The following is a 23,865-nucleotide window of genomic DNA, read 5'->3' on the forward strand; positions in this document are numbered from 1 at the left end:
AAGCCTTCCAGGTTTTATGTTCTTCTGCTGTGCTTTGTGAATTGTGGACCGTGAATTTATTTGGTCTTTAAAAGCAACATACAGTTAGACCACAAATTTAGCGCCCCGCGCGTTTAGCGGCTTTCAAGACTCGAGTGTCACATTCACCGAGTGACCTCCATTCAGACGCCGTCTAATTTACAATGTGGCCTATGAAATGCCCCCCATTCCCAAAGGATGAATTACTTTCTGTATTGAAAAAAAAATAATAAATACCTTGATCTTTGGCCCTTTTCTCACAGAACTGTAAGTTTACAGCAGCTGCCCTCTGCGCGCCACACGGACCATAAAAACTGCTGGAGAACACGACAACATGCCTTTTGCTGACAACAACAGTGTCGAATAACACAGACCTACTTCCATTAGGATCCGAAAGCAACCAGAACAAGATTGATCCAGTCGCGGATGTGTGTGTGTGGCAGATCTCTTGGAAAAGCCCTCGGCAAGACATTGATTAGGATGTAATTTATTCCTGAGTAAAGGGTAATGTAAGCAAAGTATTTTTGCGCTGAATGTGATTGTGATGTATGACATCAGGGAAGTGATGCCGACAGGTATAAATGACTGAAGGTGACGGAGGGCTTTAAATTAAAACCTGTTACTCTAAAACTAAGGCTGAGAATGACATTTCCACCCTTTGTTTTACCGCTTGACTTAAAACTGATTCATTTTTATACAATTTCTTTAAAAACTTTGCTTATAAAATCAGCATGAAATGGCATTTTGAGACAAATTCAGAGTCAAAACAGGATTCGCACATGAATTGATTTTATTCGTCAGGAATAATTGGACGTAGCCTGGTTAACGTCAGACCTCTTTCTCATTGAGACGTGGTCTGGGAACCACATGTTAATTTTCTCGTATTTGAGGCGTGGTTTATGAATGCCCAGAGCCGTTTATTGGGCGCTACAAATGTCTATCAAATGCGCCTGTACGTAGCTCATAGCCAGTCATTACAATTATACCAGATGACGTATGTAGAGCGACAGAAATTCGACGAGGAAGAAGACGAAATAAACTTGCATTCTAAACTACTTAGAACACTATCTAAGGCTGCATCGAAAGGTAACTTCGCGTCTGCTGCCATGTTGGATCCATAGATATAAACAAACTGCTTCGGTGTGTCGCATAGACGTCGTCATCGTCTTGCTGCTCCCTACCCGTTCTGTGATTGGTTCCCTTTTTGAGGGGAAAATCTGGTCCATGGTGTCCAGGCTGCCTAGCAGCGTGAATAAAATCGCGCTGCGCTCAAGGCAGCATGGGGAAACCCAAGCTAAATTGGACGGTGAAAAGTGTCTGTTTGGCAGGCGAATGAAAATAAGAGGGATTTAAGTCGTTTCAGAGGCAACAGTGTCCGGCTACTTTTACAGTTGCGTCGGTCGTCAGAAGTATTTTTTTTCCATTAATTTTATCCCATAGGGATTTCAAAAAAGTCTCTGTTAAAGTGTTATAAGCCATTAACCAAACGAACCAGCTAAGAGGTGAATCATAGAAGTATTTGAAAATCGGACAAAAATACAAAAGGTACAAGACCTACAATCCCATGAAGCATTGCAAACAGATTAACTGAATTAAAAACGATGGAGAAATATTTAAGTATTTTGAGAGCGTAGCGAGACTGACTCGCTTCACGGGAGTGGGCGGGGCTAAAGAGATTGACTCTGATTGGTGGAATTGTCTGTACATCATCTTGACTAATGTAGTTTTTCACCACAAATTCTGCTGTTAAACACAGTTAAAGGTCCCATATGGTGGCACTTAAACTTATATTTGTACCGTTTATATGTGTCTATTAAACACTAATTTAATAGTGTTACCAAAAATAGAGTTGGGTTGATTTTCCCACACTTTTCTGAGAGCCTTTTTTCTCCCCTCCCACAAACGCCTGGATTCGCTGCTGGATGGAATGTTCACGTTCATGTTTGAAAGTCACAGAAACCACTTGGACTAGAGTGAATGATGTGTTTTCATGTTATTATCATACTTTCGGTGATGTGTCTGTGTTTATGTTCCGGTGCACGGCACATGGCGTTACCTGACACACGCCCAGCTACTCTTATCCCCGGCTCTCTGTGCGCCGCTGTTGCCTGGAAAAGGCAGCGGTGTCAGCAGCATGAAGGTCCCCTGTGACCGCTGGTAGACGATATAGTACAACCTTATTTGTAGTTTTATAAAAGGATGCATTTCTCATGGCCGGTTTTCAGGGACGACTTAACTCCAGACATGACTCTCGCTTCTTCTCGGATTTGAGAAAGGGGGCGGGGCTAAGTCGAGTTTTGGAACACGACACCCATTGGTTACCCGGGTTCTACTTTGCAAACTACATCAAATTCTAACTGGCCCGTTTAGCTGGGAGGCGGTCTAGTTTTGTGGGGGGTGGAGAAATGGCGGCAGTGAGCGATTTCATATTTTCACAGCTTTTCATTTACACCCCCGAGCCTATATGACACACAGAATCCCATAAAAACTTATTTTCACCATATGGGACCTTTAAATTGAAATTATTCATGTTGAAGGGTGCAAGAGAAGCAAATATTATAGATTAACAACCTCGTAGCTCAATAAGTCTGTCTTTAAAGGTTTATAAGTTATCAATAAATTAATTTCCCCATGGACAAATTGAATGGAGCATTTACTTTTGGAACACGACTGTTGCGCTCATGGCAGATTATAAAGACAAACATTTTGTGATGAATTATGTACAATAAGACCAGGAGCATGAATTAAGAAAGTAAATCGAGTTCGATTCATTGATTGATTTAATTATTCTTTTAATTATTAATGATTCATTTATTTTTGCATATTAAAAAGTGTGTTTGTCATTCTCTTCATTTAGTTAGTAAGACATTGGAGATTTTCAGATGAATTTGTCAGTCAATTTTACATAAATAGTTGTGTTGAATACAGGAAAAGGATATCTGGGAAAAGTTATTCAGGCATCATGGTGTAAATTCAAAAAGTATCATGTTGTTTAACCCATGACTTCCAAAAACTCGATCTAACTCTAATCTAATTAACACTTCATGATCATGTTCTGTTTTTAAATCTTCCTTGAGACTTCGAGCGCACGCACTCATTTGTGAATTTAGCTTATTCCTTTGCTAATTTATAAATAATTGTTTTTGCACGTATGTGTTTGGAATATGCATGAATGCAGGAACGATTAATAATCGAGCCGTGCCGCATCATTGTTTCAGATTGATGCCGCATCCACTTGTTCCCATCAAAATCAAAACACACTGGAGCATTATCTGATAATCCTATATTAATGTTTGCATAAATTATTCAGCTATTTACATGCGACGGCGGGATCTTGTGCTCACAAGAGTGTGTGAAATGGAAATTAGTTTGATTACTGTAAAGCATACAAAACTGAGATCAGAGGATGTTTGGGAAAATAAATGTGTATTTTTGCGAACGTGTGCTCTCAGAGGCCATGTAAAGTGTTAGTGTGTTTGTTTTGTGTGGTTCTCCGTGTGTGTTAGTGTCGATACGACAGCGGTTGTGGCTGATTTAGAGTGTGGCAGCATCGGTAACGGTCTAAATTTGGTTTTCAAAGCAGTGCTGGGCTTTTCTGGAGGAAGTTCAGCTCTGTAGTGAAGCTCGTCTTCTGGGGCCGCATTGATCTACATTCGTGTCACGTTACTCTTTTAAGAGCTCCTTTCAGCATGGCTGTTGTTGCAGGATAGGGCGTTACCATGGGAAATAGCCGAAATAGCCATCGGAAAAAAGAAGCACAACTGTGATCCGAGTCGCTGAGCTCAACGGGGAGTCGGAAGAACAAAACTCACTCCTGTGAAACTTCCTTCATCCACACGTGAGATGCACAAATGCTGCTTATGTTATAAAGTACAGAAGAAGATTGTTGTGGAAATGTGTTTACGCTCTTAAAAATGCAAGTTCTCATTCTGGGGTCTTCAGATCAAGGTTTTAATCCAAGAGAACACACACACACACACACACACACACACACACACACACACACACACACACACACACACACACACACACACACACACATACAGTGAGGAAAATAAGTATTTGAACACTCTGCTATTTTGCAAGTTCCCCCACTTAGAAATCATGGAGGGGTCTGAAATTGTCATCGTAGGTGCATGTCCACTGTGAGAGACATAATCTAAAAAAAAAATCCAGAAATCACAAAGTATTTGAACACCTGAGAAAATTTGGTACAGTAGCCTTTGTTTGCAATTACAGAGGTCAAACGTTTCCTGTAGTTTTTCACCAGGTTTGCACACACTGCAGGAGGGATTTTGGCCCACTCCTCCACATAGATCTTCTCTAGATCAGTCAGGTTTCTGGGCTGTCGCTGAGAAACACGGAGTTTGAGCTCCCTCCAAAGATTCTCTGTTGGGTTTAGGTCTGGAGACTGGCTAGGCCATGCCATAACCTTGATATGCTTCTTACAGAGCCACTCCTTGGTTATCCTGGCTGTGTGCTTCGGGTCATTGTCATGTTGGAAGACCCAGCCTCGACCCATCTTCAATGCTCTAACTGAGGGAAGGAGGTTGTTCCCCAAAATCTCGCAATACATGGCCCCGGTCATCCTCTCCTTAATACAGTGCAGTCGCCCTGTCCCATGTGCAGAAAAACACCCCCAAAGCATGATGCTACCACCCCTATGCTTCACAGTAGGGATGGTGTTCTTGGGATGATACTCATCATTCTTCTTCCTCCAAACACGTTTAGTGGAATTATGACCAAAAAGTTCTATTTTAGTCTCATCTGACCACATGACTTTCTCCCATGACTCCTCTGGATCATCCAAATGGTCATTTGCAAACTTAAGACGGGCCTTGACATGTGCTGGTTTAAGCAGGGGAACCTTTCGTGCCATGCATGATTTCAAACCATGACGTCTTAGTGTATTTCCAACAGTAACCTTGGAAACGGTGGTCCCAGCTCTTTCAGGTCATTGACCAGCTCCTCCCGTGTAGTTCTGGGCTGATTTCTCACCTTTCTTAGGATCATTGAGACCCCACGAGGTGAGATCTTGCATGGAGCCCCAGTCCGAGGGAGATTGACAGTCATGTTTAGCTTCTTCCATTTTCTAATGATTGCTCCAACAGTGGACCTTTTTTCACCAAGCTGCTTGGCAATTTCCCCGTAGCCCTTTCCAGCCTTGTGGAGGTGTACAATTTTGTCTCTAGTGTCTTTGGACAGCTCTTTGGTCTTGGCCATGTTAGTAGTTGGATTCTTACTGATTGTATGGGGTGGACAGGTGTCTTTATGCAGCTAACGACCTCAAACAGGGGCATCTAATTTAGGATAATAAATGGAGTGGAGGTGGCCATTTTAAAGGCAGACTAACAGGTCTTTGAGGGTCAGAATTCTAGCTGATATATAGGTGTTCAAATACTTATTTGCAGCTGTATTATACAAATAAATAGTTAAAAAAAATCATATATTGTGATTTCTGGATTTTTTTTTTTTTTTATATTATGTCTCTCACAGTGGACATGCACCTGGGCGATTCCACAGTATCTGTCCACAAGGGGTGTAATGAACAATATAGATTGAACAATACCCAGTTGTTGTCATTTTTTTATTTTTAGTTCACTATTTTGTTAAAGATAGATGTAAGAAATAATAAAGTTACTTTTATCCCACTAGGCCTTGGCATTATCATGTAATGAGACTTTATTTTATTTCCGTCCCCATAAATTGCGGATGTCACGGTGGGACATTCAGTGCATCTGGATTTTTCCTAAGTCATTTCTTTCATTTCCTTTAATAAAATCCTGAATTTTGGCGCAAAACATTTATTTTGGTGTGTCTTCTACAAAATACTACTACTAACACTGAAAGTAGAATTCCCTTAATCCACCACGATGCAATGGAAACATTTACTAATGTTCGTTACACTTTCTGTCCAAGCAGTTACGCACGTTAAAATATGATTCTAAAGGAAGCGGAGATATAATTTTTCCATGTAATTCTATCAGTAGCATAACGATAAAACCATCTTGTGTGGGTTAAATTCTACGGAAGCCCTAAGAGGCCATGGATAATATTTTTTTTCTCTGTTGTTTTCTCGTGATAATGACTTAATTTTCTCGTGATCTCGAGATAACAAAAGTTGTTTTCTCGTGATCACGACTTAATTTTCTCGTGATCTCGAGATAACAAAAGTTGTTTTCTCGTGATCACGACTTGTTTTTTTCTGCGTAGTCGGCAAGAACAGTATAAGCACCAAAAGCAGAATAAAGCAGCATCATGGATGATCGCATTCGCTTTTACTTTGATAACGGGCTCACTCAAAATGAAATAGTTCTATGTCTGTCAGTGATTGGCGACTTCCACATTAGTGTCCGACACTAGAAGGAGGAGGCTGTCAGGTCTGCAACTTTATCGTAGAAGACAATATAGCTACCCTGAACGTGTAGTCAGTTTCATTGCCAGCCAACTTCAGGTCCTGAACGTCTGCATGTCTACCGGAATTATGTTTGAAAGATGCAGATTAATGTTTTTTTGTGGCTGACCCGAGAAATGGTCAGAGATCAGTTAAGTCTGGCCAGGTTCTCCTCTGGGACACCTCTCTCTCTCTTAAAGCAATTATAAAATCCATCTCTTCTGCGGGCTTTTTATGAAGTAGATTTCAAAATCAAAGAAGCCAGCTCGCACGAAGGCTAATCATGATATACACAACATTCAGAAGGAGCGAGATTTTCTCGCGAATCGCGATACATACACATGACGGCGTGAGAAAACGGTTTTATGTCGGGATCATATATTAGAAATTAAGTCGTGATCACGAGAAAACAACTTTTGTTATCTCGAGATCACGAGAAAATTAAGTCGTGATCACGAGAAAACAAGACAGAAAAAAAAGAACAATCCATGGCCTCTTAGGGCTTCCGTAAAATTCTCATATGCGTTGCTACATGATAAATTGTTAATAAATCGGGATAAAACAGGGGCCGAGATTTTCTGTCCAAAAATCATAACGCTCGAACATTTTATTCTGACGCTGAATTTCCATCTCCTAATGTCTCAACGGTTCTCATCAAAGAAATAAGATTGTCTAGGTCACGGTCGCTCTGCGTGTGAGAAAGGGTTAACAGGATTTCACGGATTTCGACGAATGTGGGTAAGTTTGTGGATTCTGTCCAAAAGGTTACGAACGTTAAAATGATACGAACGTGGTAAACTTTGGTTAAGTAAACATTAAATAGGATCATTGTGGTGAGAAAGGATAAAAGAGTGTGCAAGTCGGATGATTGCGAGTGGTTTCGGACCGAAAGCGTCGTTCATTGTGAAAGAGCATGCATGAATGGTGGTTTTATACATTTTGACAGATTCTGCACATCTTGTTCGTAACTTAGACGGAAATTTTCAGTCTGTCCAACTTCCAACGTTGTTTTCTGCGTATTTTTGACCCAATAAGCTGTTCATGAAAGTCAACATCGTCAATGACATTTTTTTATTATTTTTTTTTTTTTGATGATTTTTTTTTCTGTCCAATGTTCGTAAGAATATAGCTTAGGCTGACGAAGTTAACACGTTAATAGTGCGTTAACACAATCTGTATGATCTTTAAATTTGATAGTATGATGACAGGTTATTTTAATGTGTTATGAACTTGTTCTATTCTTGTTCTATTCTATGCCAGTTTTCATGAAATGGTATTATTTTGTGTTACAAAGGCAATCTTGCAGGATTGTTTAATTTTTTCCGTCCACGTTACACACGTTATAACTTAGCACACTTGTAGGAGTTCCTTTGTCTTCTACATTTGGCAAATAAATTAGAAAAATATACCTGTGGTATTTGTTAGTAATTTTGCTGGCTTTCAGTTTATGAACATACCAGACTCAAAAATGCACCTTTAAGTTTATAGAACAGATAATATTAGATGGCCACCCTGCCTGCATGGAAGTCCTATGCAGTTTTGTGAACCATACACAACGCATGACTCATAACTATACCAAATTAGGAACAAAGTAAAACATGAACTGGGATTCAACCAGATTTTATTAAACTGAATTAGATTAAGTACACTTTCTGCTTGAACTTACATTGTTTTTCCGTCCATGTTACATACGTTAAATTTGACATCAACTCAACTTTGATCAAAGTTTACTAGTTTACCATTGCCAGATTTATCCTTTCACACAGCTGTACCCCAGGTTTTCTCAGGATGTTAACCTGAGGACAATGGCTTTCTCCATGAAGATTGATTTTTGCAGGCTGTTGTCCTTGCAGTTAGCCCTAAACTGTGGAATCGCCCACCTACGATGACAATTTCAGACCCTCCATGATTGCCAAGTGGGAGAACTTGCAAAATAGCAGGGTGTTCAAATACTTATTTTCCTCACTGTACACTGTAAAAAGTTTAACTATTATTTACTCAATTTTATTGGTGAAACATTTTTACACTCAAAAAAATTGAGTAAATTTTAAAGCTGTGAAATCAATGAAATATACTGTATGAATTGAGTAAATGCAAGTAAAAAAATTAAGTAAATCTGAGTAACTGCATCTGGTACATTAACAAATAAAACTGAGTAGAAATAATTTAACATTTAAACATTAAAAAAACAATATTTATGAGTAATATTAACTGTTTTTATTAATGAGTAATATTAACTATTTTATTTTCTCTAAACCTTTGTAAAATAGTACTCCAGACAACCACCATTATACATTACATTGGCCTTTATTTTCAATGAGTGCAGCAATACAGCACATTTTTAGGGGGGGGGGGGGGGGGCATTGTTTTAATTGAGTAAACTTACTCAATTTTAAGAGCGTGTTAAATATATTAATAATATTGATTTGAATTAAGTAATTTTTTTGTTTCTTGAAACAGATCAGTTTAATTAAACATTCTCAAATATTTTGATAGAAATTTCACATATATATTAAGTATATTATAAAGAAATAATTGGTTAGTCAAATACTAAATTATTTTATTGAAAAAAACTTAAATATATCTGTAAATTTTAGATAAAATTAACTGTTGGATTTTTACTCAATTATTTTGGTATGTTTAACTCAAACAATCAAGTAAACGATATACAGAGATTTTATGAAGTTAATAAAGTTAAAAATTTCTGTAATATTTACTAAGCCACAGAATTATTTTTTACAGTGTATATACACACAAACATTTGTTTTAGGTGTGATTAATCGTGATTAGATCGATTTAGATTTAATTTAATTTTATTTCAGTTTAGTTTTATTCTATTTTTATTTATCTCCAGTTAATAATTTTAGTGCTGCAACTTAAACATATTTCTGTTTATTTTCAAGGCAACCTTTCTAATTTTTGTTTAGTTTGGTTTTTAACTCGTATTTGTATTTTATTTAATCTTTATTAACAAAAATGTTTTTAATAGTTTAAGTTAGTTAACGATAATAACCTTGATTCATTATGTACATTTAAAAATTTTCTTTCTTGCACTGAACACAAAGGTAGAATTTCCAACATGCTCTTTTTCCATATTATAAAAAGGTATAAATGACAAAAATGCACAATAAAAAGAGTCCATACGATGCATATGCTGTATTCCAGATTCATATGGTCATTTGTGTGAGGATCAGATCCAAATTTAAGTTTTTCACTGATAAACTTCCCTATAGCTCAAATTGAATTTGCTTATGCACTTTCAGTGGAAACATGCGTTGTTGTCAGTGAATAATGACTTTTTATTTTGAGATGTAATGGCGCTGTTGAGGCTGTTGTGTACAGAGATGGGCATAAATACATGGAAATGTATTTAAAATAAAAAATATTAAACACTGTGTGGAAAAATGTAATTAAATACAAATACAGTATTTTGTATTTTGAAAATACAAAAAATACATGTGAAATTGCCCATTCAGTGCAGGAATAGGTCACAGTGAATGAAGAAACTACTGACTTACAATTGCTAACCGCATCTCTTTCTTTCTTTCTTTCTTTCTTTCTTTCTTTCTTTCTTTCTTTCTTTCTTTCTTTCTTTCTTTCTTTCTTTCTTTCTTTCTTTCTTTCTTTCTTTCTTGCAATTACTAATAAACTTTGTAGCAAATAGCAGCCATTTATATAGGCTACTTATTTCTGGTTACAGTGTAGTCTATTACTTGTGGTGAACACTATATATATATATATATATATATATATATATATATATATATATGTGTGTATGTATGTATGTATATATATATAGTTTTGATACCACAGCAAAAGACTTTTTTTTTTTTTTTTTTTTGCAGGTAGTCCAGTATAGTAATTTTTACATTTATTTTATGTAAAGTGTATTTGTTTCTATAAGTTTAATTTAAAATTAGAATTCATTTAGATGAATTTGACACTATTTACCCAAAGTTTTTTTTTTATTTTTTTATGAACAATACAACTAAAAGCTGAAGATGTTTGTGGTGTATCATTCATCAGTGCTTCTTTTTCCACTTCAACGTTCCAATAATCAGCGTAACGGATAAATTTGCTTACCCTGATAGGCCTACCTATCTGTAAACAATTTAGAAAAGGTTCCATCGATTCACACTTTATATCATCGCTATGATATGTAGTGTCATATCACCCAGCCCTAACGTGCACTAATGCTTTAAATACATATGACAAGATAGTTGATAAAAATCAACAACCGATCAAGATTGAATTGGCCAAGAATTGGCTAACACTATTTTCCCACTTGTCTGTGCTCTTTTATTCTTTCATGTTAACCAAAGGCAAATCTGAACAATGCACTATTTTAACTTTAATCAACAAGTAGAATTCATCATGACATCCTCACCTTATTCCAGAAAAATCGCTGATCCAATGCTGAGTCAATGCATGAATGTTGGGGGGAGGGGGTGTCTGAACTAGTCGATGCACGAAATCAGTACCCTGATAAACAGGTTTATTTTGAAAATACAAAAATACTCATCTTAAATGTATTTAAATACAAATTACATTTGATTTTTTCCCCCAAGGCTTTAAAAAGATCCGCTGAACACACATGCACAGATCTGTCCAAAATAGTCACTGTATTCAAAACAAAACCTCTATTTTGTCCCCGTCCCCTTCTGGATTCACAAGCACACGGGTATTAGAGGGACTTTGGTCCAAATAACTCTTTCATTAGTTTCTGTATTTGTGTTTCCTCAGCGTAACAGCACACACACGCGCACACACACACACTCCGGCGTGGAGTTCCTCTGAGGTTTTGTTGAGAGGTCTTGGCTGGTAAGTGATTTAGTTTCTCATCGCTGGTCTGATGCGTCTGCCGCCTGTCAATCAGAGAGAAGAATGTGTGACGGAGGAGGTTTATCTGGAAACACGTCACAGGACATGATGTCAATCATCCATCCATCCATCTGTCTGTCTGTCTGTCTGTCTGTCAGTTTTGTGAGTTTTATCTCGTCTTGTGAATTTCTTGCTTTATTCCGTCATTCTATTGTTTATGATATAGTGCAATACATTTGTTGACTGCACTTCTACAGCAGTGTTTACTGATGTTATTTAATACATTTATTTGGACATAGTTTAGAATAAATCCATGTTGTAATAAAGCTGCAGTGCTCATGTAACCCAGGGCTGTTCCTCATGATGGTTAACCTGTCAGACGGTTCTCCTCAGAGGAAAAGAGGTCTGGCCTCTGACTCTCATGTTCCCGCTGTCTGCAGACGACCTCCTCAGTATTGTTTAACAGCATTTATACCCGAGAGGACATGTGATATGGCTATTTAATAGTCCAGTGGATGCAGTGAGAGGCGTCTGTCAGTGGTGCGCTCGACTGTGAAGCTCATGTGAGCATGACATCAGACACCCTGATGGAGACCGTAAAACAGGGTTTATGTTTCACAGCTGCTGTTCAACAATTAGCCTCCCATTCTTTGATTGTGTTTTCATTGCAGGAAGCTGAAGACATAAAGACTTGTTTGGGTCATATTTCACCTCAAAAAATTAATTTACCTTCAAGTTCTCATTATTGTAAAGTGAGTGAAATCTTATTTAGTCTTGAATATCATCCTAACTGCTCTAAAGCAAAAAAAAAAAAAAATAAATGTTACAGTGATGACTGATATGCTGTTGGTCCTCTGCGTGCTGCCAAAACAATATCGACCCGCTGAGGCATGGACTCTTTAAGACTCTTAAGACTCCTGAAGGTGTCCTGTGGTCTCTGCCAACAAGACTTTAGCAGATCCTTTAAGTCCTGTAGGTTGTGAGGTGGATTGAACCAGCACATCCAACAGATGCTCAATTGGATTGAGATCTGGGGAATTTGGAGGCCAGGGCAACACCTTGACTCTTCATCATGTCCCTCAAACCATTCCTGATCGATATGTGCAGTGTGGCAGGGTGTATTATCCTGCTGAAAGAGCCACTTCCACCAGGGAACACCACTTGGTCTGCAACAATGTTTAGGAAGGAGGCATGTGTCAAACTGACGTCCACATGAGTGACTGGACCCAGGGTTTCCAGCAGAACATTAAAGCTACACTGTGTAATTGTTTTTAAGTTGTTATTATTAGCAAAAAAACATATAAATCTTTCAAAATGATATATGCACATTCATGTGTAATTACTTCCACCAACTAATCTAGTATTCTCGTAAACGTAGAATCTGCCATTCAGAATACATATGAGCGAGTCGCTCGAATGGCGGCAGCCATGTTGCGCCTCCATCTTGAAAATACATTAGCCAAAGAGGGACATACCTGGAAATTCTCAGTACCTCAATACTCAGTGGCACCGTGACGAATGCGAGGGGGAGATTACTCGCGACTGCCGGCAGATTTGAAAGCCTGTTGAAGATGGAGGATCACGCCTATTCTCAAGGACATGTAACAGAGTTGCCAAGGAAGCAAAAGAGAGAATTAAAACGACAGCGCAACAGGCAAATCAACAAGACCAAAGTCAATATTGGAGTGGCTTTTCCAAGATGGAAAGAGCTCATGAGGAGCAAGGGTTTTAAAAGGGACTCCGAAGTTGCATGCTTTCTTCTCGACAGGTAATTCAGCCTATTTGTGTAAATTCAAAGTTTTATAGTTGCTTGGCTAACTATAGCATGGTTGTGCAGAACGCTAGAACGACGTCTAGGATACTTTTCCTCTCGTCAATGATGAAAAAGGATTTGTTTACCTTAATGAATAGTTTTAGGAAGTCGAACTGGAAGCCATGTTAATCTTAGAATAATACGCCCTCTGAATGGGAGGGGATAGAAAGTAATATTCAGTTGGTAGTCATATACAATTTCACCACTAGACGGGAGAAAATCTTACACAGTGTAGCTGTAACCAGAGCATCACACTCCCTCCAGTGGCTTCTCATCGTCCCACAGTGCATCACTTCCCCAGGTAAACAGCGCACACGTTCACTCCTTGAGACACATTCCTCCTTTAACCATCATTAATATTTTGTGTGGCTTGTGCCACAGTAGAGCTTCTGTTGGTTCAGAGCAGACGGGATAGCCTTCGTTGCCCTCATGCATTGATGAACCTTGAGCGCCCGACACTCTGTCGCCGGTTTGTGGTTTGTCCCTCCTCGGACACTGTTGGTAAATCCTCAGCACTGCTGACAGGGAGCAACACACAAGCCTTGCCGTTTCAGAGATACTCTGACCCAGTCGCCTGGCCAGAACAACTTGACCCTAGTTAAAGTCGCTCAGATCTTTATTCCTGCCCATTCCTCCTGCTTGTTGATTATAAGAATGGATTATTTGCTCATGTAATCTACCCAGAGCTTAATATGTGGCCTTATTAGGAGATGATCATTTATATTCGCTTTACCTGTGACTCATGACCTCTCTAGCAAGGTTTTCCCAATAGCTTTTATTCCAGCAACAGTTTGTCCAAACCTTTGTGAAGAACTGAATAATTTAGAAGAATAAATTGGTTTTATTTTGAGTGCGTGTGACAGTCTCTAGTTCACATGTTCTGTATTTAGTTCAGCATTAGTTGTTAGCAGAGCATAAATGCACTCACAATTCACCAGCATGTATGGTATAAACTTAGATCTGAATTTAACTTTGACATGAAACACATTTTATGAACTCGCACATCAACTGTGGCTGTCTTTTAGATAAGAAACATGTACGAACAATGACATTTTCAGTGCTTTGGAGGAGGGGAATATTTTCAGTGTGTAACATTTACTTCTTTTTGAAGACTTGTAATATACTGCATGAGTCACACGGGCTTCCTTTTTATACTTTCATGATCCCCGATCCCCCCCCCCCCTTTTTTTTAAAGCTTGACATGTGAGATGTGGTCACTGATCTGTTGTTGTATGGAAAGGAGCTGCATAATTCAAGATTAGTCTTTTGTGTTGCCCAGGAAACTTTTTTATTCTTTGATTTATTCCTTAAACTTGTAATAAATTGTACCTTCTATGTGTGTGTGTGTGTGTGTGTGTGTGTGTTTTTTTGAAGTGTTTCTGTCACACACAGATGTACTGCGTGGTAATGAGACGCTGCACCTCATTCACAGCAGCAGTAGCTGAGTTCTGATGTTGATTCGCTCCTCAACTCTTCTCTGTTATCACAAATAGAACAAATGCATGCCTCATTTGATCATCTGCATCAGACGATTGGAACAGGTACAGTACGGTCATCTGAGGTAACTTGGCATGGTGATTCACACCACTGATTTAAGGTTTGCATATCTCACATGCTGGAGATAATTGTTTTGTCGTCTTTATATTGATAATGAAAGAGAGTTTAATCGATGCGACAAGACTTATATCTCCTAGAGAGACTTCAACGTGAAAGTCTGGTTCACCTTGCCTCTGATTCCAGCCACGAACTGCCCACTTAGGAAGAGAGCGTCTGACCGGCATGTAAAGAGACCAAGCACTGTTTAGAAGAGGAGACACCGGAAACCATCCTGACCCTGCATATACACTAGCCTATTGTAAGTATCTCCAGATATCAAAGTTAAACAAGACTCGGGATTTAAAAAGTGACTCGTTTTAATTCATGAGTGTGAATTTGAACTAATTGATGAATCGGAATGACAATGAATATACCTGAGTTCAAAGATTGTGACAAAATAGTAATGATTACACCATTACATTTGACTAATTATGCCTTTTATTATTTATTTAACATTTTATTATTTGTTTTATGTATTTATAGATATTCAGCATATTTCAAAAGTTGTAAATTCAGTTCAGTACTATCAAAACAGTTAACACAGCCAGCATTTATTTGTCATTCAGCAACACATAATGTCCACCACATTGTTTTCTGTAAGATAAATATAAACATAATAGATCTTTTTTTAATGAAAGTTATATTAATAAATATAATAAAATATGTATATATTTAGTAAAATTTCTGTATATGGCATTTATTGCTAATATAATAATGTTTCTGGAAAATAACATGTTCATTTATTGAATTTTTATAATGGATATAATAATAATAATATTAAAACTGCACTTTTAGCAGTTGATTTTCTTGCATTTAAATCCATATATATGCAATTCTGCATCCTGTATGCTATAGGCTAACTCAATTTAATTTAAATTCGAATTTAAATTTCAAAGTCATTGTGAGCTCTGAATCAGTTCAACTATTTTAAATATGAAGTGACGTCTGACAGCATTGCTGATTTTTCTTAAATCCTGATGACATTTGTTCACTGGGTCATCTGATCATAATTGAACTAGTTGAACGGAAGTTAACGAAAAACATATTTAAAAATAATATAGTAACTTCTACCAATGTTTTTCATTGTATACCTAAAGGAAAATTAGTATCATTTGATGAGGAAATGGCTGATCTAAAGTGGAATGATATCTTATCTTCCAAGGATGTAGATTATGGTTGTAATGCATTTTATAATAGAATTAATTCTGTAAGAGATAAATTTACTGTTAGTGTTCAGAAAAAATTCAAGCATAAAAATAATTTACCGTGGTTCAACGAGAATTTTTGGAAGCTGATGAAGAAGAGGGATTCAGTATTAAAGTAAGCTATTAGGTCTGGAAGAGACACTGTTATAAAGGTCTGCGAAACAAAGTTATTCGAGAGCTGAGAGTTGCCAAATCCAGTTATTATCTTCATCTAATTAATGAGGCAAAAGTCAATAGGAAGCTAATTTGGAAAAACATAAATACTCTTTTACGGAAGGAACCAAATATTATAGTAGATGTTAAGCTTAAAGTTCAGGGAAAGCAAATTGAAGATGATTGTGCCATTGCTATTACTTTTAATCGTTTTTTTATTAACTCAGTTAAAGACTTAGGGAAAACATTTTCGAGAAGGGAAATAAATATTAGTCCGATTGATGATGTAGGTAAAGGTTTTAATCCAACCAAGACAAATGAAATGCAAGTCAACAAAGTTATTAGCTCGATGAAAAATTCTAAATGTAGATGCTCATCAGTTGGATAATATGTCTGATAAAACTCACAAAGATATTTTAACCCCTGTCATCACTCATTTAATGAACTTTAACTGTTTTACTTCGTGGAAACAAGCCACTGTTACTCCTATTTTTAAATCTGGAGATCATAATGAAGTTTGTAATTGCAGACTCATAAGCATACTGCCAGTATTCTCAAAGGTTGCAGAGAAGATTGTTTTTGAACAACTGACATCCCATTTTAACACAGTTAAGTCTGGCTGACATTGTATGCAGTTTGGTTTCAGAGTAAATCATTCTACTGAGACAGCTAATTAACATTTAATAGAGCAAATCAAATTTAAAGTTGACAAAGGAGGATTTGTTGGTGCTATATTTTTAGATTTACTTAAAGCCTTCGATACAGTTAATCATGCCGTTCTCCTTTCTAAACTATCTACATTTCAGTTTTCATCTGAAGCTTTAGCATGGGTATCTTCATATTTATTAAATGGAGAACAAAGTGTAAAAATGAAAGGGGTTAAGTCCTGCAATTTACATTATACAGTGGGTGTACCCCAAGGATCAGTATTAGGTCCCTTCTTATTTAGTCTGTATTTTAATGATCTCCCACAACAGTGTGAAGGGATACAAGTACAAATGTATGCTGCGATACTGTTATTTTTACACATGCGAGAAGTTAAAAGCTGTTACAGAAAGGATTACACAGTGGCTGAAACAATCATGTCTTAGCTTGAACATTAGTAAAACAAAAGTCTCGCAAAAACAAATGTTAAATCTCCTGATGTTGATATGTTTATTAATGGTGAAAAAATAGAAATAGTTGAGTTCAATTATCTTGGCATAATTTGGACTCAAATCTCAATTTTAAAAAACATGTAAAGAAAATGGTGAGGAATATTAAATATAACTTGGCAAATTTTAGACAAATTAGACAATGTCTCTCTGTTGATGTAGCTAAGACTTTTATGCATACTACAATCCTTTCTCACATACTGTCTGACATGCTGGGGTCAAGCTGGTGAAGCTTTGATTAAACCCTTAAAATCCCTATTTAAACAGACATTAAAAATCTTAGATAAAAAACCAAACCATTTTCAAAATGTTCATCACAATTTTAGACTTTTTCAAGTTTGTGAATGGTTTATAAAATCTTAAATGGCTTGGCTCCTTCTGACTTTGTTCATTTTCGCTCTGAAAACTCAGTGAGATCTACCAGATTATCATCCATGAGTAATTGTCTGGTTCCCTTTAGTCGTTCTGCATTTGGACTGCCGTCTTTCGCAGTGAAAGCTATAATCAGTGGAATGCCCTACCAGAGGATATAAAAGGGTGTAAAGCTCTTGGTCTTTTTAAATTGAAGTTTTTTTTTGTGTGTGTGTGTGTGTGTGTGTGTGTGTGTGAGACCCTGATAGTTTGTGTGTGTATGTATGTTTTTATTGTATGTGAACACATAGTCTGTGTAATTTAATGGTAGTGTTGACCTGCCTGGGGACTACGGATGAAAATTAGCCTTTGTATAGCCTAAATGCATGAAATGGAAACATTTATGTTAAAAATTGTACATGGTCCCTTTATAAATAAATACATTTAAAAAATATATAATAATAATAATTTAAAGGGGCAACAGCTTCATACAGCGTGTGCTTGCGCGCGCGCTGTGTGTGTGTGTGAGTGTGTGTGTTTCTTGCAGACTGTATTCAGATGTTTTCGGCAGCAGGATGGCGTGAAAGAGCCACTGAGAGCAGAAAACGCGTGCGCACACACATACACACACACACACACACTATCACGCTCGTTCACAGAGACTCGCGCTGAGTCAGTCAGTCTCATTCCAGCATCAGTCGAGCATCATGGATCTGCGGGGCTCACACACTATTGGAATGATTTTACCGCTATATCTAATATTTTACTTCATCACAGGCTCTATTAGTAAAGGTGAGTATCGCATCATTCATATTATTTAGAGCAATCTGAGGTTAAAAATGACTTTTCTTTCGGATTTGTGTGCGCGAGAGAGGCTCTCTTGCGCTGACTGGAATAACGGCAGTAAGTTGAGGAGGAACTTTGCTTTGCGCCAGCCTGATATTAAACTATTCATTCATCTGATTTTGATTTATTATATTAGTTGATATAGTTTATTACATTATGTTTCGATGTTGTGTTACATAGAATGTGATATTTCGAGAACGTAATTGATTCATTAATGCAACAGATAATGTCACGGGGTTTTACGCATCGAATGACTTTGATTCAGTTTATATAATCAGGAATATGTGTTGTGTGATTTTATTTCAAATAGTCTCAAAAATGAGCAGTTTTGTCTTTTTTATGTATTGAAATGGTGAGCTTGTCGGATACGCTGCATTGTGTCTAATGCGCTCGTGTCAGATGGTGGAATGGATTAATTATCATCATCATCACATTTATGACCGCTAAATTATACATAATTATATCATAATATTTAATAATAATGTTTACAAGATTTAATATTAATGCATTAATAGCATATTAAAATATTAGCAATTACATTTAATTATAAAAACGTTATTAATAATAGCCCAGTTTTTTATTAATGCGCAGGAGTTTAGAGCTTCAAGGTATCATAAATATAATTAGATTTACCTGATGCGTGAGGCTGGTTGTGACGTCACAAAACTCGATCGCGCCCATAAATTATGGGAAAACAATCTTAAAAACAGCCTAGGATGGTTTCCTGGTCAGGTTTGTTCTGGTTTGCCGGTTATATATATATATATATATATATATATATATATATATATATATATATATATATTTATTTATTTATTTATTTATTTATTTTTTTGGTGGTCAGGATGTGAGACTCGCTTGCTAACCAGCTAAATCCGCTTTAACCCGCAAACCACCTTAATGTAGACATTTAGAAATGTTGAAGGTTGTAACATTATGTGTACACTTGTTTTATACTGGTGGATTTTAGTCTAGTCTTGAGCTGATTGGAACATCAGAACTTATTTGATGTTTAAAGTCCCCATGAAATCAAAATGTACGTTTTTTTGGTTTTTAGTATGAATATGTTAAGGCTTAAGGTTATCTATTAGTTAGTGTGCTCCAAAACAATTACAAAAAAACACATTTAAGAAGATATAAGCATTCAAAACTTAGTCTCTCACTTCCACCAATATGGATCAGTGATTTTGAGGACATCACTCTGCACTTCAGTTTCTCATCAGATTTACTGTGCAATCAAATGCTCTCTAGAATCTGAAGCTCCGCCCCCTACATAATAAATAGATGCTGAAGCTGCAATCGGTCATTTGTTCACACATTTATTATTTTCTACATGGTGAATAGCACACAGTGCACTGTATAGGGGATAGGGAACGATGCTTTTCTTGTAAGTGTCACGCAAACTGCCGCAGCTCCAGTCCAGAGACACGACAGCACAGAGCGGATCATATGCTCGATTCGGTGATGTATTGGACCCATTTGAAATCTGCACAAGGAATGATATCTTTTAAAGCGATGGAGGAGATTAGGAGGAGAAACGAGTCAGAAACAGCACTGACGAGTAGAAGAGATAACATCAGTGCCATGCACCAACAGAAATTACACACTTTTCAAACTACACATCCTCAGCATGACTATGTTCACGGTTTGCTTTAGTAACAGTTTCATGTTAAATCTAAAGGGGAATCTATTCGACTGTGGCTGTGAACAGTTTGTTTCTAGCGTCCTATGGGGGTGGATTTACATTAACCACAGAAGAACCTTTTCACGTTTCTGGCGTTCTCAGAAGCGGAAATTGTCATAGAAGGGTGGACTTCAATAGTGGTGAATGGAAACTACAACAAATCTCATTTTTGTGTTCCCATTTAGTCTGATAGCAAAAGAAAAAAAATCCATGATAGTATTTCTAAGACTTTACAAAAGAGGAATAAATATAGAGAATTGATCATATCGGTCAGAAGAGAATGTCAAATTTGCAGTCCCTCAGCCGTTGCATGTTCTGTAAGTTAATGCCAACATAATATAATACAAAGTACATTGTTTTAAGTGTGCATTACATAAAAAAAATGAAAATCTAAAAAGAAACATTGTTAGATTTACAATGTTAATAACTGTGAAGACACATCATCACAGTCTGAAAAGAGTGTAGAAACTCATTCATATAAATTCACAGTATTGTCCGTCTGTGTGGAAAAGCAGAAAAGTCTGTTGCACTTACACTTCAAGAGTGTGTTCACATTTGGAATGTTTGGCTGGATTAAAACGAACTCGGGTGCGATTGCTCTGTTAGTGCGGTTCAATTTGAGTAAGTGTGAACTGGTGCGCACCAAACAAGCGGAAACCGCTGAAAAGATGGGTCTCAGTCCGCTTCCAAACGAACAGTTCGAATTAAATATGAACACAACACGGACCAAAGACATGTGAACTAACCAAAAACAGGACATGATTTCCCAAGATGTGACCCTAAAAAGGACAGAATGCTCAAGCATACAGTAGCTGTTTTTTTCTCGTCACAGTCGTGATGTTGTCCATCACACATCAGAGCCGCTTCTTTTCACAGCAGATCTGTGTGTGTGTGTGTGTGATTCCTGACGCTGTTTTGACTCCTTTACACATTTTAAAGGCTCTTCACGAGTTTTCAGCTGGTCAGAATGCCATCATATGTAGCTACACACACACAAGAGCGCATTTATCCCAGAATACGGCACTGTTTTGGATGTTCAGTAAGTTCAGTCACGAAATATACATCATAAAAGCCGACCAATCAGGTTGTGAACAAATCCCTGTGCCTTTAGGTTCAGTATCTTTAGGTTTGGTGTTAAAATGCTAATGTGAATGCTAAGCGGACCAAGGCTGAAGGTTTTTTTTTTTTTTTGTCTTGTCAAACGAACCAGTCGAACCCAACAACAAGTATGAACACACCCTTATACTTAACGCACAGATCTATTTTGACATATCAGATTTTTTTTTGTCCCATCCGTTGTCAAACTTTTCAGATTTCAGATTCAATCCCTTATTCTAATATGGTTGTCACTCCCAAACTTTGCAGTGTGTACTAGTGTGTACAGCAGAAAGAGGATTGACTTGGTACAGAAGTACCGGTACTTTTGACCACCCTAGTGTGTAGACTAGTCTATTTGCAATGTTTTTTGTTTCTGATAAAAACAGTGCAATTTTAAAAAAAGATCCAGGTTTGCTATGCTTATTTGTAGGGCTGCACAATTTGGCCATAATTTTGTGATTATCAATATAGCCATATATAATAATAGTTGCAGTAGTATTAGTAAAAATAATGATAATAATAACTTAAATTATTATTACTGAAAAAAATTATATATATATATATATATATATATATATATATATATATATATATATATATATATATATATATATATATATATATATATATATGTATATGTGAATTCAATTAAAATAATTTATAATTCATTTAGTAATTAATACATACTAATACATTTTCACTTCACTTAAAATAATTCAAACTAATTATATTTAAATATATATAAATAATACTATTTAATACTATATTAATATTTCACTGTAAAATAAAAACTAATTAAATATTTAAAGGGGGGGTGAAATGCTCATTTTCACTCAATCTCCTGTTAATCTTTGGTACCTATAGAGTAGTATTGCATCCTTCATATCTCCAAAAAGTCTTTAGTTTTATTATATTATATTAAGAAAGATAACATGTACCGAGTCGTTTCGGAAAAAAACGAGCGGCTGGACGCGGGCCGTGTGGGCGGAGCTAAAGCTGTGGTAACGCGCCGAGCTAACAACACACAGAGACAATAGATTAGAAGCAGTTTTACTCGCCGAACCTTTATCATTGTGACTGCTCGATCCTTAAGCATTAGACGATCTGCAAATCCATCGATCTGGGCTTTGTTTATAAAACAATCATCGTCGAAATGCAGGAAACAACAGTCTTACACAACTCTGTTTATGCTCAGGAAAACAAACTCCATCCACGGGTTCCTTAACGCTGGGTTCTTTGGGAATCTGTGCAGGGTTGTCTTGCCCTGGCAGCCAAAAACACACTTCTTTGGCTACATTGACTTCCCAAAAGCCGGGCAGGGCGCTTTGATGGCGAACTGCTTTCACTCTCTTGCTCTGGTCTACGAGTGCGCACGCGCCCGTGATCTTACCGGAGAAGTGCCCTTAGGATCCATATAAGGAAATTCCGTTACATCTGACGTCACACATACCCATACTCGAAAAAAAACTTTCCGAAACTTGTGACAAACCGGAAGGACAATTTTTGGCACAGAAATACTCCTTCAAACGTACAATTTAATTTTTGAAACTTTGTCCATGTTTAGCATGGGAATCCAACTCTTTAACAGTGTAAAAAACTCAGTATGCATGAAATAGCATTTCACCCCCCCTTTAAGAAAATATAATAACAATTATATATTATTATTATTATCATCATCATCAAACCAACCAACTTTTATTTTGACTGTAAACTGCAGGGAGCTGACAAGCGCTTCTCATTTATGTAATTAAATCGCAGGCTCTGCAATTTCATAAGCGCTCTAAGCCATATCGCGATATCGATTAGTCCTGCATCTCTACCTATGAGGTGCATGAATTCAACCAATTATGTTTGGTTGCATGTTTCCGTGCAGTTTTGCATCAGACAGTCAGTGACTGAGGTGACTGACTTCAGCGTTTCCAGTGCAGATGGGGTGTTAGCATTTATTTTGAGGCTTTCAGCTGTATTTGGTCACGGATGTTGAATCTGGAATGGAGGAATACATCAGAATGAGCTTACCAGAGTGGATCACGGGGAATTACACTGATGCAGTCTAATGCCGAGTGATGCCCGCCACTATAAACGTTTGCTCGAACTGTGTGTCGCTCCAGAAGAAGACAGTGACATGGGTGTATATGTGTGTGAGGGGGTTCGTAATGAGATGCATATGTGTTGTAATTGAAACAGATGGTTATGAACTTTGAAAGCCCCTGGCTCTCCACCACACACAGCACTTCAGGATACAATATCTGAAGTGATGGATGCTGGATTCTCCTCTTCTGTCTGCACAGATTGAGGATGCATTAGAAACGAGAGCAAGCTGGAGGCCAGACATACCTTACGTTGAAGTGCTGCCAACTCCATTTCGGCTTGTATTGATGAAATAAATGCACGGATGACCAGTAATTTTCTCAAACTACACAAAACAAATCTATTTCTGGTTGGTCCTCCTCAATTTACATTCTGTCTCTGTGTTGACAGTATTGATATTGCTGGTTTCCTATCATTTTCGATTCTTCCCTCTCTTTCTCTCCTCATATCTCATCACTTATCATCTGTCTTTATGCCTACTGTCATGTTTAATGGACTTACTATTGTAAAGTGACCTTGAGTTTGTAGAATGGTGCTATAGAAAATAAACATTATTATTATTATTGTAGCTGTATCACGGTACAGTGATGATGTCTCCACTCCGAGATACTTCAGAGAATATCATGGTACACAAAGAAAAA

At 37.1% G+C, this 23,865-nt stretch overlaps 1 protein-coding gene across 1 annotated transcript in view; it reads left to right on the forward strand.

The window, feature by feature from the left end:
- Positions 1 to 18,210: 18,210 nt before the first annotated feature.
- Positions 18,211 to 23,865, forward strand: part of cntnap3 (contactin associated protein family member 3) — a 138,892-nt gene continuing 133,237 nt past the window's right edge. Inside the window, exon 1 of the mRNA XM_081353586.1 lies at positions 18,211 to 18,297. Within this exon, the coding sequence (XP_081209712.1) occupies positions 18,213 to 18,297 (85 nt within the window). The 5' untranslated portion in view covers positions 18,211 to 18,212. The remainder of the gene's footprint in view (positions 18,298 to 23,865) is intronic.

Source organism: Scardinius erythrophthalmus (genome assembly GCF_964197995.2).
Source record: "Scardinius erythrophthalmus genome assembly, chromosome: 23".
In the NCBI taxonomy this organism is placed as follows: domain Eukaryota; kingdom Metazoa; phylum Chordata; class Actinopteri; order Cypriniformes; family Leuciscidae; genus Scardinius; species Scardinius erythrophthalmus.